The following is a 17,219-nucleotide window of genomic DNA, read 5'->3' as shown; positions in this document are numbered from 1 at the left end:
GGCGGGGCGGACAAGGCGAAAGGCGGGTCTGGGAGGGCCTCGCTGCCTGGAGACCCAACCGCGGAGCCGCCTGACCGGGAGGCGGGGCCAAGCGGTTGGAGGCGGGGCTAGAAGAGCTTGATTCCAAGGCTCAGAGGGGCGGCTGGAGTCCAGGGGGCACGTCCAACAGGGTGGGAGGCGGGGCCTGAGAGGGCCTTGATGACTGGGCGATCAGGCAGTGCAGAGGGCAGCCCGGGAGAAGGCCGGGAAGATGGCGGCCTCCTGGAGGCGCGGCTGTGATCAGCGGTTGCTGCGTTGCCTCCTGGGCTTCTGCCGAAGCCCAAGGCTGGTTAAGGGGGCTTCTGGGTGGTCTGCCGGCCGTGGAGCTAGTTGGAGATGGTTTCACAGCACGCAGTGGCTGCGGGGTGAGTGTCTGGGGCTCGCTCAGCTTCTGTGTATCTGAGCAATGGGGCTGGGGCTGGAGCTTTTTGATTGAAGGCCTGTATCTGGGTGTGAGTTGCCAGGGGCTCACTGTTCCCTTGGCTTTTTCTTGGGGAGGAGTCTGCTGACTTGTCCTACTGCATGCCGCAAAGGGCTTTTGGGGAAAGTAGGAGAACTTGATTCCGTCCCTGCCCACCTGGTTGATACGGCTTCTCTGTGACCTTGCCTTGGAATTTGGGTTGTGAGGCATCTCTTAGGCCTTTTCCCAGTCACATTTCAGGTTTCTTTAGAGTTGTTAGGTTGACCAAGTTTGTTGAGATTCAGACGTCACCGTTAGCAGTTTTTATTCATTCTCCTGACCTGTCTTTGTTGGAGACCTTCGAGGCCACTTGGGTTGCTCCACGCGACCACTATGGTAAAGGACCTAATTTGTAAATGTCCAGCCATTAGACATAGGTCGGGAAGAATGTTTAACCAAAACATGAGCCTGAAAGAGTGAAAATTTAGGAGGGGAATCTTACCAAGAAGGTGTCGACTTAAAGACATACAACATAAGAGTTGTGAGTTTAAGTTTTATTCAGCGGCTTACTGACGGTTATAGCACGGGAGACAGCCACTCAGGTCCGAGGCACTGCTCTGCAGAGGTAGGGGGGAAGCCAGATTGTATATGAATTTTTTTTTGTCTAGGAAATACATACAGTCAAGCATATATCTTGGTAAAAGATTACTGCTAATCACAAAGAACAGATAACTCATGTTAATGGTTTTAGTATATTTCTACGAATAGGAAGATGTAAGAATCCAGGGTCATTGAAGTTCTTCCTGAGATATGCTTCGAACTATCTAAGGGCCTGTTTATCCAAAGCAGAGTGCTTCATCCTGAATTCCTCTCGGGTCGCACTGTGGCTGGGCAACTTGAGTGGGTTATGACTTAACCCTTGTAGAACTGGATAGTCATTGAAATTCTTGTTTGTTCACAAAATTTATTATAGAAAGTCGTCATTAAAGAGTGGTATTGACACAATTAACATAATTCTTACAGTGTTTGATACCATGTAATATAGTGTGCCCGGCATTATTTTTCTTCACATGGGTGGCGGGCAGGTACTGAGTGTATTATTACCTGCGCATCATTCAGTCACTCCACAGGATGAATTGTAATATAAAAAATTAGGTGCAGTAGGCATTGCCTACATATTCTGAGCTACTTTAGGCTCAGAAAAAAATGTTACACGAAGTTAATGTTAAGATGAGTGCACTGAGATTTTACGATCCAGTGATGAAACTTCTTTTTTTTTTAAAGAGATGATATATTCTGGTAATATCTACATTGTGAAATGGTATTTCAGCGACAGTCATGATATCATTATTTTAAATAAGATACTAAAATTCCAGACTGTGTATAAAGGATGGTAAGACCATTTAAGAGTTAAAGTATATGTCACTGACCTCTCTGTAAGTTTCTAAGATGATATACTCTTAAATACACCTTATTGTTGTCTTGAGCATCATTTGCCTTTACGAAAAAATGTATAAATCCCTAAACTGTTATGCACGTGTTCATTCTTTTCCTACACTCTTGAGTGGTGATTTCTTTTTGCCCTTGTTCCAAGATTGCAGAATAAACTGGGATTCATGTAGAATTTAAATTTTATAGTTTAATACCAAGAAGACTGATATTGCAAGCTGAAACCTCTTCTGAAGTGTTCGGTTTATTTCACCCAGAGAAAATAGTTCTGCAGCCATTCTGACATACCTTACAATTCCAGCAGGGTCTTTGTAAATGTATCATTCAGTACTAAGTGTATGAAGGAATCAACAGATTCTGTAAACAAAATGGAGTGTATGGTGACTCTTTTTATTTTTTGTACTTGGTAAGCAGTTTACTATAGCTGGTGATCTACTGGATACTTTTTTTCAATCAAGGTCCTTCTTGTGTTAATGAAACATTTCTAGGGAAGAATTAAGGTTGGTAAATTTAAATTCAGGAGAGTTTCTTTGGGAATCTACTAGCACTGACTTTTAGAGAGGCATAAACCTATTTGAAAACTGATAAAAACTATACCACTTCTTCAGAAAAATGCATACATGCAAAATTTTGTATGTGATTCCAGGGAACTTGTAGATCTCCCTGTAATTTATCTATAAATGCCACCTAGTCTCCAGGCTATTACCATGAACATTTTGGTCATTTCCTACAGAAAATAATTGTGCTACTTTGCAAGGGTATTTGCCATATCTGAGAACAAGAAAGGTGCATTTTAATATAGGGGTTCGAACTATAAACAAATGACTCTTCGATACATTTACCCAAGTGACTACAACAAAGGCAGTAATTTGGAAATTTTGGTTCAGATCTGGGTTTGGGCTAAGTTTGTGCATTTAGGCTCATCCGATCATTCACCTTTACCTAAACATCTGTACTTATCTTTCCTTTCTTTGCTCATGTTGTTCCTTCAAATGGAGTGACCTTCCTTGTGGTTTGAAATTTTTCTTGTTACTTCAATGCCACCCGCTTAAATCTTTTTACAGGCTCCTGGCAAGGGAATCGATGACACTCTAGAAAGGGGTAATTTGACGAGAGTTTTATAAGTGACTATTTTTGTGAATATAGGGTGTAGAGATGGTGCTGTACTAATGGGCTGTTTTTTGTTTTTTGCTTTTTGAGGTAGGCGGGCCTCTCTCTGTTGCGGCCTCTCCCGTTGCGGAGCACAGGCTCCGGACGCGCAAGCTCAGCGGCCATGGCTCACGGGCCCCACCGCTCCGCGGCATGTGGGATCTTCCCGGACTGGGGCATGAACCCGTGTTCCCTGCGTCTGCAGGCGGACTCTCAACTACTGCGCCACCAGGGAAGCCCCTGGGGCACTTTTTATAGAAAGAAAAATGTTCCTTTTGGAGCTATGGCATCTAATTTGGATTTTTGGGTTTTTTCTACTTGTACTCCTAACTCAAGTCATCCTTGACTCCTGACTTTCATATGCCACATCCAAACTATCAGAAATTCTTGTTGACTCTACCTTTTAAATGTAATCTGACCACTCCTCACCACCTCTGCTACCAACTAGACTGGTGCAAGCTACCACCACCTCCAATCTAGATTATTGCAGGAGTGTCCCAATAGATGTCTCTACCACCACCCTTGGCCCAGTACAGGCCATTCTCCGTGCAGCTTTCAGAGTGCTGCTTTTAAATTATAAATGAGATCATGTTACTCCTCTGCTGAAAACCCTCCAAGAGCTTCTCATTAAACTCAGAATGAAATCTGAAGTCCTTAACTGTGGTTTGCAAAGCACAATATGATATGAATCCTCCACCTCTCTGAGTTCAGCTCTGACCATGCCTCACCTCACACTCACTCCACTCCAGCACACAGGTTCCCTGGGTGAGTTCTGAACATACCAAGCATGCTCTCTGCACATTCTTTTTTTTTTTTTTTTAAACTTAAAAAAAATTATTTATTTTTAATTTATTTTTCTTATGTGGGTAAACATACAATTTATTTTTTCTATGTTCTTATTTTTTAATATTTTTAATTTATTTATTTTTGGCTGCATTGGGTCTTCGTTGCTGCATGTGGGCATTCTCTAGTTGTGGCGAGCAGGGGCTACTCTTCATTGCGGTGTGCAGGCTTCTCATTACGGTGGCTTCTCTTGTTGTGGAGCATGGGCTCTAGGTGTGTGGGCTTCAGTAGTTGTAGCACGTGGACTCAGTAGTTGTGGCTTGTGGGCTCTAGAGCACGGGCTCAGTAGTTGTGGCACATGGGTTTAGCTGCTCTGCAGCATGTGGGATCATCCCGGACCAGGGCTTGAACCTGTGTCCCCTGCATTGGCAGGCAGATTCCCACTGCACCACCAGGGAAGCCCTCTGCTCATTCTTGTGCTTGCTGTTTCCTCCATTTCGAAGGCTCTCCATCAGAGATTTGCATGGCTACCTCCATTCAGCTCTACTCACTTTGTCAGAGGACGCCTTCTCTGATCAAACAATAAAATAGTTCCTCTACTGCAACTGGGTCCCCTTCCTTTCCTTTCTTTTCTTAGAAGGATCTGGTCCTTACGTGCCTTTTTAGTCTCTCAGGACAAGTGTTCTAAGTCAGTAAAGGAGAACAGGTAACATGTTCATGGGTATCTTCACTTTGTATTTAAAATCCCATTATTTTAGCTTTTCTGCAGGGTTTATAGTTGTGACCGTCTCAAAGCATGTGCAGTTTTTCTTCGTTTCTTTTTTGTAAATTATAGCCTTGTGAACATGGCTATGTCTGTGGAACTGCAAACAAGTTCAATTTTTTATTGTTATTATTTCTTTTACTTGCTCGAAATTTTTTTCATGTCTTTCCATTGGTATTTAAATAATGTCAAACCCATTAACTAGGTGTTAGAGTGTATTAGAAGGTACTATGGCTACCTACTATAAGGCAGTAGTCCCAACATACTTTTTCTAACTTACATGGCCTACTTTTCATTTTCATTACGTTCTACTCTTTAGCCAGACTAAGCTGTAATTCCCACCTCTTTATTAGCATATGATGTCTCCCTCACCTGGAATATCTCTGCTGGTCCCTCACCTTGTTTTATTTGCTCAGCAGATTTTTAAAATTAAAAGTTATTTTTTATTGTAAAATATATATAAAATCTACCATTTTAACTATTTTTAAGTGTTTAGTTCCAGGGCATTAAGAGTGCTCACATTGTGTGCAGCTATTACCACTGTCTCCAGAACTTTTTCATAATCCCAAACTGAAACTCTGTACCCATTAAACAACAACTCCCCATTGTCCCCTCTCCCTAGCCCCTGGTAACCACTGTTCTGCTTTCTCTGTGAATTTGCCTCTTCTAGGTACCTCATAAAAGCAGAATCATAAAATATTTGTCTTTTTGTGTCTGGCTTATTTCACTTAGCATAATGTCTTCAAGTTTCATCCATGTTGTTGCAGTTATCTGAATCTCATCCCTTTTTAAGGCCGAATCACATTTTATTGGATGTATATACCACAATATTTTGTCTATGCATTCATCTATCCATGGACACTTGGGCTGTTTTCACCTTTTGGCCATTGTGAATAATGCTGCCGTGAACATGGTTGTGCAAACTCCTGTTCGAGTTCCCGCTTTCAGTTATTTTGGGTGTATACCCAGAAGTGAGGTGGCTTGATCAAATAAATGGTCATTCAGTGTTTAATTTTTTGAGGAACCATTGGGTTGTTTTTCCACAGAAGCTGCATTGTTTTACTTTTCCACCAACAGTGCACAAGGGCTCTAATTTCTCCACATCTTGCCAACACCTTGTTTTTTTGATAATAGCCATTCTAATGAGTATAAAGTGGTACTAGCACACAAATCAAGATTTCCTTTTTTGAACAGCTAGAATCTCGACTCTCAGCTCTTTGGCATTCTCACGGCATGTTTATATGCTACCCTCTAGTACTTGTGTATTTGTCTTGACTTCCCATTTAAACTATAATCCTTTGAGGTCAAGATTCTGGTCTTATGTGGGTCTAAGGCTAGGATAGCAGGAGCTCAGAAAGCATTTGTTGAATGCCTACATTTACCCTTTAGCTTTGGTAGTCAATATGACAGTACCACAGAAAGTAAAACATTTGCCAATGACATTAATGAGAGTTTGGTTTTCAAATGTGCAATACAGTTAAAAGAGAGTTCAAGAGTTAGTGTACTTTAGCAATGAGGACAAGGCTGGATAAGGTAAAGAGTAGAAAGGAAACTTTCATGTTTAGATTGGGAAGGTGAAAGGAACCTGTGAATCCATCGCTCATTACCTGAGGAAGGAATTGTAAAGTAGGATATTTTGCAATTCTTAATTAAATCTATATTCAGTGCTTACAGCAAACAAATAATGCTTAACTGAGAATTGTCCTATATCGTCCCATATTATGATTGTTACCTTTCTTACTTTTTGCTTTTTTCAAGTCGTTGCCTTTAAAATTTTTCCTTCAGTTTTCTCTGTAACTATTACTAATTCATCCCACACCATCTAATATCTTTTTAGCACTATTTCTGGTATTGTCAGTCACTTCAGCTGATCTCTCAGTTAACTTACTTTTGCAGTTTCTATATACAGTATCTCCAGGTGTGTAGGTTCATCCTCTGTTCCAAAGGTCTTCTCTTTTACCTCTGCAGAGGAAACAACCTCCAGTCTTCGGTTGAATGAGGGTGGTGTTACCCAGCACTTAAATAGCATTCACCCAAACCTCCCACCGCACCGCCCCCAGTATTTCCAGAGGTCCTCCGTACTGCCAGTTCTTGGGCCTTTGGGAAATTCTTGTATAAACCAGGTTGATTATCTCAGCTTTCTCCACTTCTAGTTTAGCATTCAGCTTTCTAGTCTCTCTTTAGTCAATTATTACTATCTACATTATTTACTTTTCTGCTTCCAAAATTGTGTTCTATTGTTCCTTCTTTTCTCCCTGTTCTTGTGGGTTTTTGTTTAAAAGTAGCAAGAAACAAAGAAATAAAAAGCAGGTATAATAAAACCATCAACTAGAGATAGGTACTATTGTCATTTTCGAGTATATCCTTTCAGTCTTTGTGTACATACAAGCTAAGCAGGTAGAAATTGGATTATGCCATGTATACTGTTTGTGGGCATCTTTCATTACATTTATTACTCTAAATGCTATTTTCTCACAAACTACTATGCATACATTTTCTATTGTTGTTCTTTGACATTTTCAATGTATTCTTATACCAAAATGTATTTGTGACATTTTCAATCTATTCTTATACCAAAGTAAGTATTTGTGACATTTTCAATCTATTCTTATGCCAAAATAAGTATTTGAACAAAGAAGACCCATATGACAAGCACTTATCTTTTAAAAAATTGCTTTACCTTTATTCAAAACTGCAGTATTAATATTATTCTATGCCCTGGTATTGATTTTGAAATTACCTTTACGTCTTATGGCTTTATTTCATCCAGCCTGCAGATGGCAGAATTGTTTAATTTAAGCAGAAATTTTAAAGGTCAATTTTATTTAATGAGTTCTTGCATTGGAAAGAGAGGTGATTAAATGAGCAGCATCTCTTCCTATTTAAAAAGAAGCAAATTAATGTAAGGAACAGAGAGCTGCACTAAAAAAGTACAGGGTAATTTATTTCTTCAATTTGTCTGTCTTCATTTCATGATTTTTGTGTTTGGATTATAGTCGTATTAATGGACTAGAGCATGACGTCCAAGCAGTACCATAAGTAAATTGTGGAATTTCCTTAATTACTTCAGTCAGAGTAATGGAGCTTAGATCTGCTTCATTATTAGCCACAAAGCTGTTTGTTCTGCATTTGTATTTTAAGAGTTTGCTTATATTAATCTTTTTTTAAAAAATCTGGAAACCTTTTAGAATTGATGTATACATCATCAATTTAAAGCTCTTATAGGTTTTGCTAAAGTACGAGTGTTTTGAGATAAAAGAAATACTCTAGAGAACAAGAAATTAGATTAGTGTAGATTGCTGTAAGATTCGCTGATTGATCAATTGCTCATGTGCCTGATAAGGAAGGTAAAGTAAAGCAGCAATATACTGAGTGAAAAATTTCAACTTATTGTGTCATTATATTGAGGCAAAAAAAAAAAGAGATTAAGACAGTTGTGATGGATTTGTGAGACTCTGCTGTTAAAATCAGTATATTTAAATATAAACTGGAACAATGTACATTACGGTAGTTACCTTAAAAGTTTTAAATACGGTTTTTAAATGCTATAGAAGGGCAGACTTTATAGGTATACTTAGACCATTAGGTATACTTTGTTAGCTTGATGAAAAGAAATAGAACACTAAAATGACTACAAAAGGGTTAAAGTCTAACAAAATTTGGGGTATTTTTTGAGTACTAATTGAAATAACCTGTATGACCAGTGGAGTAAAAAACTGCATTTCCTTTATTCTTACTATAGTTGTGCCCAGTTACGAGTAGGAACTGTAATTGGTGCCCATTTCAAGGCCTCCTCAGTTTGACAGGAAAAAGGTAGAATGTACTGCTTATTGGAATGAGAAGGGAAGCTACATATAATTCCTAATGAAATTAAACAACATTATGTGTAGGTTAAAATTCCAAGGAGTCTAGAAAAGCCAACACTATCTTCAGTAGAATTGATGGCAGCCATAAAGGCCAGATATTAGTTATATGCAGCCCTGTCATTCAAAACTGATATTATGATTATATAATTACCTTCCCACTGGAAAAAATATATTTGGAAAAGATGTATGTAATGTTCAGGTTGAAAGAGGATCCACTAGAAAGAAATATGCATTATTATTAATAAATTAATGCTACCTTTTAAAAATCATTTTCTAGCATGAGCATCTGAGGATAGGTTAGTTAGATTAATCAGAAAATACATTGCAGGGCTTCCCTGGTGGCGCAGTGGTTGAGAGTCCGCCTGCCGATGCAGGGGACACGGGTTCGTGCCCCGGTCCGGGAAGATCCCACATGCCTCGGAGCGGCTAGACCCGTGAGCCATGGCCGCGGAGCCTGTGCTCCGCAACGGGAGAGGCCACAACAGTGAGAGGCACGCGTATCGCAAAAAAAAAAAAAAAAAGAAAAAGAAAATACATTGCACATTGTACTCTCCATATAAGTCAGTATAAGCAATCAAGAGATAGTACCGAATAATGGAAATGTCCAAAATGTCTGTCTCTGGTTTTTGTCACCTTCATTTCAGAGTAAGGATAGTGATCTATTACAGAATTTTTATATTTTTCAGTCATTATTCAGAGAAGCGATTTCAGTTCATCTATGAAGGGTGGCTGTATGAGGAGTGATTATGTTCTTTTTATTTTTAAAATATGAAAATTTTTAAGGTTCTTGATGTGGTAATTCATAAAATGCAAAAAGTTTCATAATGAAGTACTTAGTGTCAGGAAAAATGTGAAGGTCTTGTAGGTGAGAGATTATAATAGGAGAGAGAATCATAAAATAAATATTAATTGTATCATGGTAACTAGAACCAAGGTATAAACATATTGAAGAGAGACTTTGTTTTGAGAGAACTGAGTTGATATTTGTCACAAATTGGAATCTGGACATAGAATCACAGAAGTTCATTTATTTTGCTTCTTTGTAGTGGAACTCTATTTGATGTATAAATTTACTGTGTATATGATTTTGAAATATTGCATCTCGTAATGCCAGGCTTGAACTTTTTGATAGAGAGGGATTGTTAGGCTGCTTGATTGGACACGTGAAGAATGCTCACATAGATTTGATATGTCTGGTTTGTTCTGTATGAATTTCTGGATGAATAGGCTATAAATAACCAATGATTAATTAGTTGATAATCCATAATGGTAAGGATCATCAATTATTGATGAGCAGTAGTACAGTGTAGGAGAGGACAGCCTTGAGAGTTAGGCAGAATTCAAATCCCGTAATCAGTGGATTGTAGTTTTCTCATTGATGAAATGGGCATGTTGACTTAGAATTTGGTTCGGGCTCTATCATTGTTGGGGTATTGAGAGTGATGATTCTACATTTCTATCCTTGTAGATTGGTACCAATTGAGAAGGCAAAAACCAGACAGATGAAGATCAAAGTAACAGTTTTAATGTTGATGGTTTTATTGTATTGGAAAATGTGACTTAAATCTGTGGCCTTTTACAGTTGGACTCCTCAGTACAACCCCTGTTTAGACTTTGGGCTTTTGTTTGAGAGAGACAGTTTGTATATACAAAGCAAACACACATCCTGAATTGCTTCCCAGCACCCACTGGGCCCTGATGGCAGGAATAGAGAGAGGTGGGCTTACTACCTGCCTTTGAAAGGCAGGTCCATTTATGCCTAGTGCATAGAAGAACTGAAAGGAAAATACAGGTTCCCTATAGGCAGGCAGGTCTTAAAATGAGGAAAAGGCTGAGGCAGATGTCTTTGCCTGGATCCTTTTCCCAGTCCTTTAGAGGGGAGTGAATGAACAGTGATGGGAGGATAGAAGCTTCCTTCCAAATGCTTCAGAAATGGCACTTCTTTACCATGAAGCCATAGGAACTCTCCATTTGAAATTACAATAACATTAGTTCAGTTTCCCAAAGGAAATATTTAACTACATTTAACATTAGTATTCAATTCCTTTATTTTTTAACACATCTTTATTGGAGTATAATTGCTTTACAATTGTGTTAGATTCTGCTGTATAACAAAGTGAATCAGCTATATGTATACATACATCCCCATATCTCCTCCCTCTTGCACCTCCCTCCCACTCTCCCTATCCCACCCCTCTAGGTGGTCACAAAGCACCGAGCTGATCTCCCTGTGTTATGGGGCTGCTTCCCACTAGCTATTTTATATTGGGTTGTGTATATATGTCCATGCTGCTGTCTCACTTCCTCCCAGCATACCCTCCCCCCCACCCCCATGTCCTCAAGTCCATTCTCTACGTCTGCGTCTTTATTCCTGTCCTGCCCCTAGGTTCATCAGAACCTTTTTTTTTTTTAGATTCCATATATATGTGTTAGCACGCGGTTTTTGTTTTTCTCTTTCTGACTTACTTCACTCTGTATGACAGACTCTAGGTCCATCCACCTCACTACAAATAACTCAATTTCGTTTCCTTTTATGGCTGAGTAATATTCCATTGTATATATGTGCCACATCTTCTTTATCCACTCGTCTGTCGATGGACACTTAGGTTGCTTCCATGTCCTGGCTATTGTAAATAGTGCTGCATTGAACATTGTGATACATGTCTCTTTTTGAACTATGGCTTTCTCAGGGTATATGCCCAGTAGTGGGATTACTGGGTCATATGGTAGTTCTATTTTTAGTTTTTTAAGGAACCTCCATACTGTTCTCCATAGTGGCTGCATCAATTTACATTCCCACCAACAGTGCAAGAGGGTTCCTTTTTCTCCATACCCTCTCCAACATTTATTGTTTGTAGATATTTTGATGATGGCCATTCTGACCAGTGTGAGGTGATACCTCATTGGGTTTTGATTTGCATTTCTCTAATGATTAGTGATGTTCAGCATCCTTTCATGTGTTTGTTGGCAATCTGTATATCTTCTTTGGAGAAATGTCTGTTTAGGTCTTCTGCTCATTTTTGGATTAGGTTGTTTGTTTTTTTGATATCAATTCCCTTATTTTTAACCCTAAAACATCAATGGGAAAAAAAAAAGCCTTATTCTACCCTTTTCCACATTTGAATTATGTCAGATGTGGTGTGTTTTGCTTTTTTGGGTCAGAGAGTTTAATAATCTGAGGGGAGAATAGGTTTTGTGGAAGATTTCAGGCAATGTAATTTGTTACTATGGCTACTGCTAAATAAGCACTGGAGCACTCTGTGAACTATTTTATTAGTATAAACTTTATGTAAATTGTAATCTAACAGCTGTGCGCTCTTTAAGTATGGTCCTGGACAGTGGAATTATCGGGAAGCACATCTGGCCCAATATATAGCGTGTCTCCTTTTTTGATATCTAAGGGAAAAGTAGCTATGCTTTATTGAGAGGTCACCTGATTTGAGTCTATCTTTTTGGATCCCTAGCTGAATTGTGGTATGAAACACAATCTGAGATTAATTTAACTACTTAAGTTCACTTGCCCTGTCATTCTTGACAAAGCAAACCTCTGCTTTTCACACTTAGCAGCAAGAACCTTTGATTTCTGAATAGTGTAATATTAGATTAAAGTAAAAACACAACAAGTTTCTAAAGTTTAATCTTGATTATTCTGTTGTAAGTCTAATCTTAATTCTTCTGTTGTCGTTGATCAGAACTCTAGTTTTTTTTTTTTTTTGTCTTTTCCTTTGGTCATTCTACTTGTAAATATTTCTTGCAGCAACAAAAGGGAAGGAAAAGAAGATGAAACATAAATCAGCTTTTCTTTTTTTTAATCCTGTAAGCACCTGGCTTGAAAATATGCATAGAGGGCTTGGGGAACTATGAAAAAGGAGTTGAAAATATTCCAGAAAAGATTACTGAGCACTTAGTTTGACCAGTTGGGTGTCTTTCAGACTGGAATATTTTTTTTTCTCAAATTGGATTCGATATTAATTTACTTGAACTTTTTGTTGCTGCCTCATGAGGTGCATTATTTTTTGTGTTTAATCTTTTTTCCTTTTTTCAGTTTCAGCTGATCCTATCACGATACTCATGCCATCACTGTCTCCTACAATGGAAGAAGGGAACATTGTGAAATGGCTGAAAAAGGAAGGTGAGCAATGCATTTCTAACACCTGTGTTATTTGATCATTTTGTTTTTTTCCTAATCAGCTGGTTTACACAATACATGATATACATGAAATGATTGGTTCCTTTGCTTATTAATCTTAATTGTTTAAATAAAAATTTCTCATGGTAATGTAGCCAAGGTTTTCTGGGTTCAGCCTGTATCTTTTCACAAGCAGAGAATGGTAAACTATTTTAATGCTTTTTTCCAAGTTTTAGTTCTTATTCTTAGCTTTTAGTTTCAACATCATAAATTTGTCAATCCCCTAAAGTTAATTTGTGACTTTATAATGATTCTTTGTGTGTGCTTCCTGTGACTAGGCAAGCTGATTATAAATTTCATTGGAAAGAATAAATAAGTAAGAATAATAAGAAAAACTCTCATTAAAGAAGAGCAGCAGAGGAGAGTTGTAGACCTACTAGATATTGAAACATTTTATTAAGCCTTTATTAATAAAAACTGTGGTATTGGTGCTTGAAAAGACAGACTAACAGAACTGAGTGGAAAATGAAGAAATAGACATGAATAGTGTTTAAATAATGAAGGAAGATGATATTAGATTTAGTCTTTGTGCTATCCCAATGATAAATTACAAGTGAATCAGTCACTTAATATACAAAAATGAAGCCAGACAAGTACTAGGAAAAAGGCTGGTGAATTCTTCTGAACCTGGAAGTGGATAAACACTCTATAACTCAAAATCCAGATGCAATAAGGGAAATATAGATAAATTTTATGGTAAAAATAATAACTTTATTATAGCTGAAAACATAATAAATAAAGTAAAGAAGTGACAAATTGGAGAAGGATATTTTCAGTTTTTAATCACAAAGGGTTAGTATTTCTAAAAAATAGAGAATAAGAAAACTATCAACTCAGCAAGAAAATGGGCAAGATATAAGAAGATATAAGATGGTTTGCAGAAAAAGAACTGCAAATTGCCTCTAACATATGAAAAGCTATTTAATATTTGTACTAATAAATATGCAGATTAATACTACACTGATACATCATTTTTTACCAATCATATTGACAGAAATTAAAAAGTTTGACAAGTTATTCTGTTGATGAGACTGTGGAGGGAATGGGGGGAAGCAGGCACTCTCAAACATTGCTGTAGGAAATGCAAAATGATATAAGCCCTAGGGGAGAGAATTTGTCAATACCTAGAAAAATTACATTTCTGTTTACCCTTTCGCCAGGCAGTTCTATTTCTAGAGATCCTATCTCAAGGCAAAAATAAGAAAAGATGCACATATGAGGCTATTTATTGCAGTGGTGTTTGTAATAGCAAAAGTTAGAAACAATCCATCTGTTGGTCAGTACACAATTTGATGAATAACATATACTACATCCACAACTATAGAAAGGAATGGAGAGTGTCTCTATACTGTTGTAGAGTGACTTTCAGGGGAAAAAAGCAGGGTGGTGACTAATAGATATAGTGTGTATCATTCACTGAAGAAAGGAATGGGAATACTAATATTTGGAAATTTTTTTTAAAAAAGGATAAAACAAAAATTTAACAACAAAAAAATGGTTATTTGTAGTGTGATGGAGGAAACAGTGTGGTGGGTGGAGAGAGGAGTAGAAGCTAGACTTCTCTGAATACATCTTGTTTTGTCTCCTTAACTTGGAACCATATACATATTTTGCATAATTTTAACACAGAATTTAATTTTCAAAGATCCCTAAAAATGGAAACCAATTGAAACAGAAGCACCTAATTATAATTGAGTTGCTGATATAACAACCATGCAGGGAGGGGCTATTTCAAATGTCAACAAACTTGACTATCTATCGCTACTAGATTGTTATTAAAGGACAATGACATCTCTAAAAATATCTTAAACTGTTGAGAGTAATAGTATTATAGTGGTTATGTTGGTATTCTTATTCTAAGGTTTTTTAAAAATGTATTTTATGGGATAAAGCAAATGAGTGATTAAGATATTATTGGGAATCCAGCCTTTGAGTGTGGTTTAAAGGAAAAACAGATGAAAGATAGCTAAGGTTAAGGAAAGATCCTGTGATGGTAAATTTTCTAGCTCTTTTTCATGGCAGGGCCTGGAAAAATGACAAACCCACTAGCAATGAGCACCCCTAACAATGAGACTATAGTATCTAAATACCATTTCCTACTAAAGTAAACCAAAGCTCCTTGGAAAATAGCTACTTCCAGGTCTGGGGCAGGAAATGTACAAGATGAGCTTGGAACATCTTGTCAATTTAGAAAGGAAAACAGTTATAAAAACTCCTAAGGGTGTCTTAAAGGACTCAGGAGCCAAAAATGGGACAATTTGAGGATCAGTAAGAATAATATCTACAGTGTATTGAAACATATTAAATACATTTAAATTTGAAGCTCACAATACTAAAGAAAAATACTAATAGTTGGTCTGCTTTGGGGGATGCTAGTAAATTAACTCATTTTGAAAACTGGTAATAAGTAGAAAGACTCAAGTATTTTTCCCTACCTTTCCTATATGAACTGTAGCTTAAGAGTAACCAAGTAGTTGGTGATGATAAGTTTCTAATTATTGGCATATTCCAACTCTTAAAAGATGGAGGAATGATAGAATGTCACTGTCTCACAATTTTGCAATCTCTAATGAATTAAGGGATATAGCCAGTGACCATCAATGGTTGCTAATATCACAAAAAGAGAGAAAACCAGATAGTACCACCAGCTATAAGGTTGTCTTGCCGGAAAATGGAGCTGAATTGATCAAGCCTGTAGTTCTTGCTACCAATTTCCAGGAAATATAGGGGAAAGAGGCATGTATCCAATGACACCATGAGGAGTATATCAGCATAACCCAGACTGTGGGGATTTCTACAGGCCAATTTCATCAACAAATAAATGTCAAGGAATGGGAAGATGGGGAAAGGAAGGAGGTAGGGGAACCTGTAGCTTCAAGGAGATTTAAGAGACTGGTTCCAATGTAGGGACCTTATTTTGTTTATGATTCAAGCAAATAAAAACATTTGGGGAATTTGAAAGTTATATGTTTAATTACATTAAGGAATTAATCATTTTAGATGTTTAATGATACTATGCTAGTAATTTTTAAAATCTTATCTATAAGAGATATGAGTTGAAATATTTATGTATGAAGTGATAGTATGTCTGGCCTTAACTTCACAGTACCTCTGGTGGGAGGATAAGAGTATAAGTATTCATGAGTGAGTTGACAGCTGTAATAGTTGTAAAAGTTGGTTCATTAACTTTCCTTATAAATTTTGTGTATGTTTGAACTTTTTGTACTAATATATATTTTGTAAAGTTGTCCAATCAGTAGCCTTTGGGATATAACTTGGAGTGAGAAACTACTCTTTCCTCAGCTTTTTATAAGCTCCAAGTGAATTTGAATCTTGCTGTTACTAAGAAAATACTTGCTACAATACTACCTACAAAGCTATATTAATCTATTGTTTCTAGTAACCATTTTGCCAGATTTTTTTAAATTTATTTTTTTACTGAGGTAACATTGGTTTATAACATTGTCTGTTTCATGTGTACAACCTTATATTTCTACTTCTGTATATGCTATAGCATGCTCACCACCAAAAACTTAGTTTCCGTCTATCACCATACAGTTGGTCCTCTTTGCCCATTTTGTCCTCCCCTCCTTCCCCTGGCCCTTCTGCTCTGGTAACCACTACTCTGTTCTCTGTAGCTATGTGTTTGTTTCTGTTTGGTTTGCTTTGTTCATTTCTTTTGTTTTGTTTGTTATATTCTACATATCGTGAAATTCTACAGTATTTGTCTTTCTTTGACTTATGTCATCTAGCATAATACCCTCAAGGTCCATCCATGTCTTTGCAAATAGCGAAATTTTCATCTTTTTTATGGCTGAGTAGTATTCCATTATATATATGCATATCTCTCACATCTTTATCCATTTATCCATTGATGGACAGTTAGGCTGTTTCCATACCTATTATATGTAAATTGTATGCTATTGTAAATAATTATTTTGCCAGATTTTAATAGTTAGTATGGTGCTTAAAAAATAAGACTAAGGATATGAAGGCCAAAGAGATGAGGATGCTACAGCGCTCATGGTACAGAATGAGGACAGAGGAAAAATTACTGTGAAGGAAGCTGAAGAAGGAGACTTTTTATTTTTCTGGCAGCTGCTTTCTTTTCCTTTTTCCGTCCTCTGGTCATTGCCATATGTGTCTGTAGAGTAACCAGGTACTGACTGTGGGATGGATTCTTTTAGCCATCTCCCTATGCTTTACTCATTCTGCAACATGTTAAACTTTTGGGGAGATGAATCTCCAGTCCCTTATTAGGGCTTGTTGGACAGATGCACAGAGAAATTGACCAGATGAGTTCCCCATGGCCATTATTATGCTTCAGCGTGAGAAACGGTAAACGAAGTGTTAAAAATGGAAAGAGAAGAGGGAAGAGTGAGTTGAGAATGAAGGACATGGTCTGGGAGGATTTGACTGATTCCAGAGACTAGCCCTGGCAAGGACTTCTGGGGTCTCTATATGTGATTCGGTGGGCATGGGGGGTCATCCAGGCAAATGTTGGTATTGAGTGGTCCGGGCTAGCGCTTATAAAATTGTATAGATTAAAAGCTTTTGCACAGCAAAGGAAACCAAAAACAA

At 37.6% G+C, this 17,219-nt stretch overlaps 1 protein-coding gene across 1 annotated transcript in view; it reads left to right on the top strand.

Annotated features, from left to right (window-relative positions):
* The first annotated feature begins 202 nt into the window (after positions 1 to 202).
* PDHX (pyruvate dehydrogenase complex component X) overlaps positions 203 to 17,219 on the top strand; it is a 74,048-nt gene continuing 57,031 nt past the window's right edge. Inside the window, exons 1-2 of the mRNA XM_060103565.1 lie at positions 203 to 404; positions 12,495 to 12,581. Of these exons, the coding sequence (XP_059959548.1) occupies positions 251 to 404; positions 12,495 to 12,581 (241 nt within the window). The 5' untranslated portion in view covers positions 203 to 250. The remainder of the gene's footprint in view (positions 405 to 12,494; positions 12,582 to 17,219) is intronic.

Source organism: Mesoplodon densirostris, chromosome 7, assembly GCF_025265405.1.
Source record: "Mesoplodon densirostris isolate mMesDen1 chromosome 7, mMesDen1 primary haplotype, whole genome shotgun sequence".
Lineage (NCBI taxonomy): Eukaryota > Metazoa > Chordata > Mammalia > Artiodactyla > Ziphiidae > Mesoplodon > Mesoplodon densirostris.
Note: the sequence above shows the minus strand (reverse complement) of the source record. Positions and strands in the feature narration are given on the sequence as shown.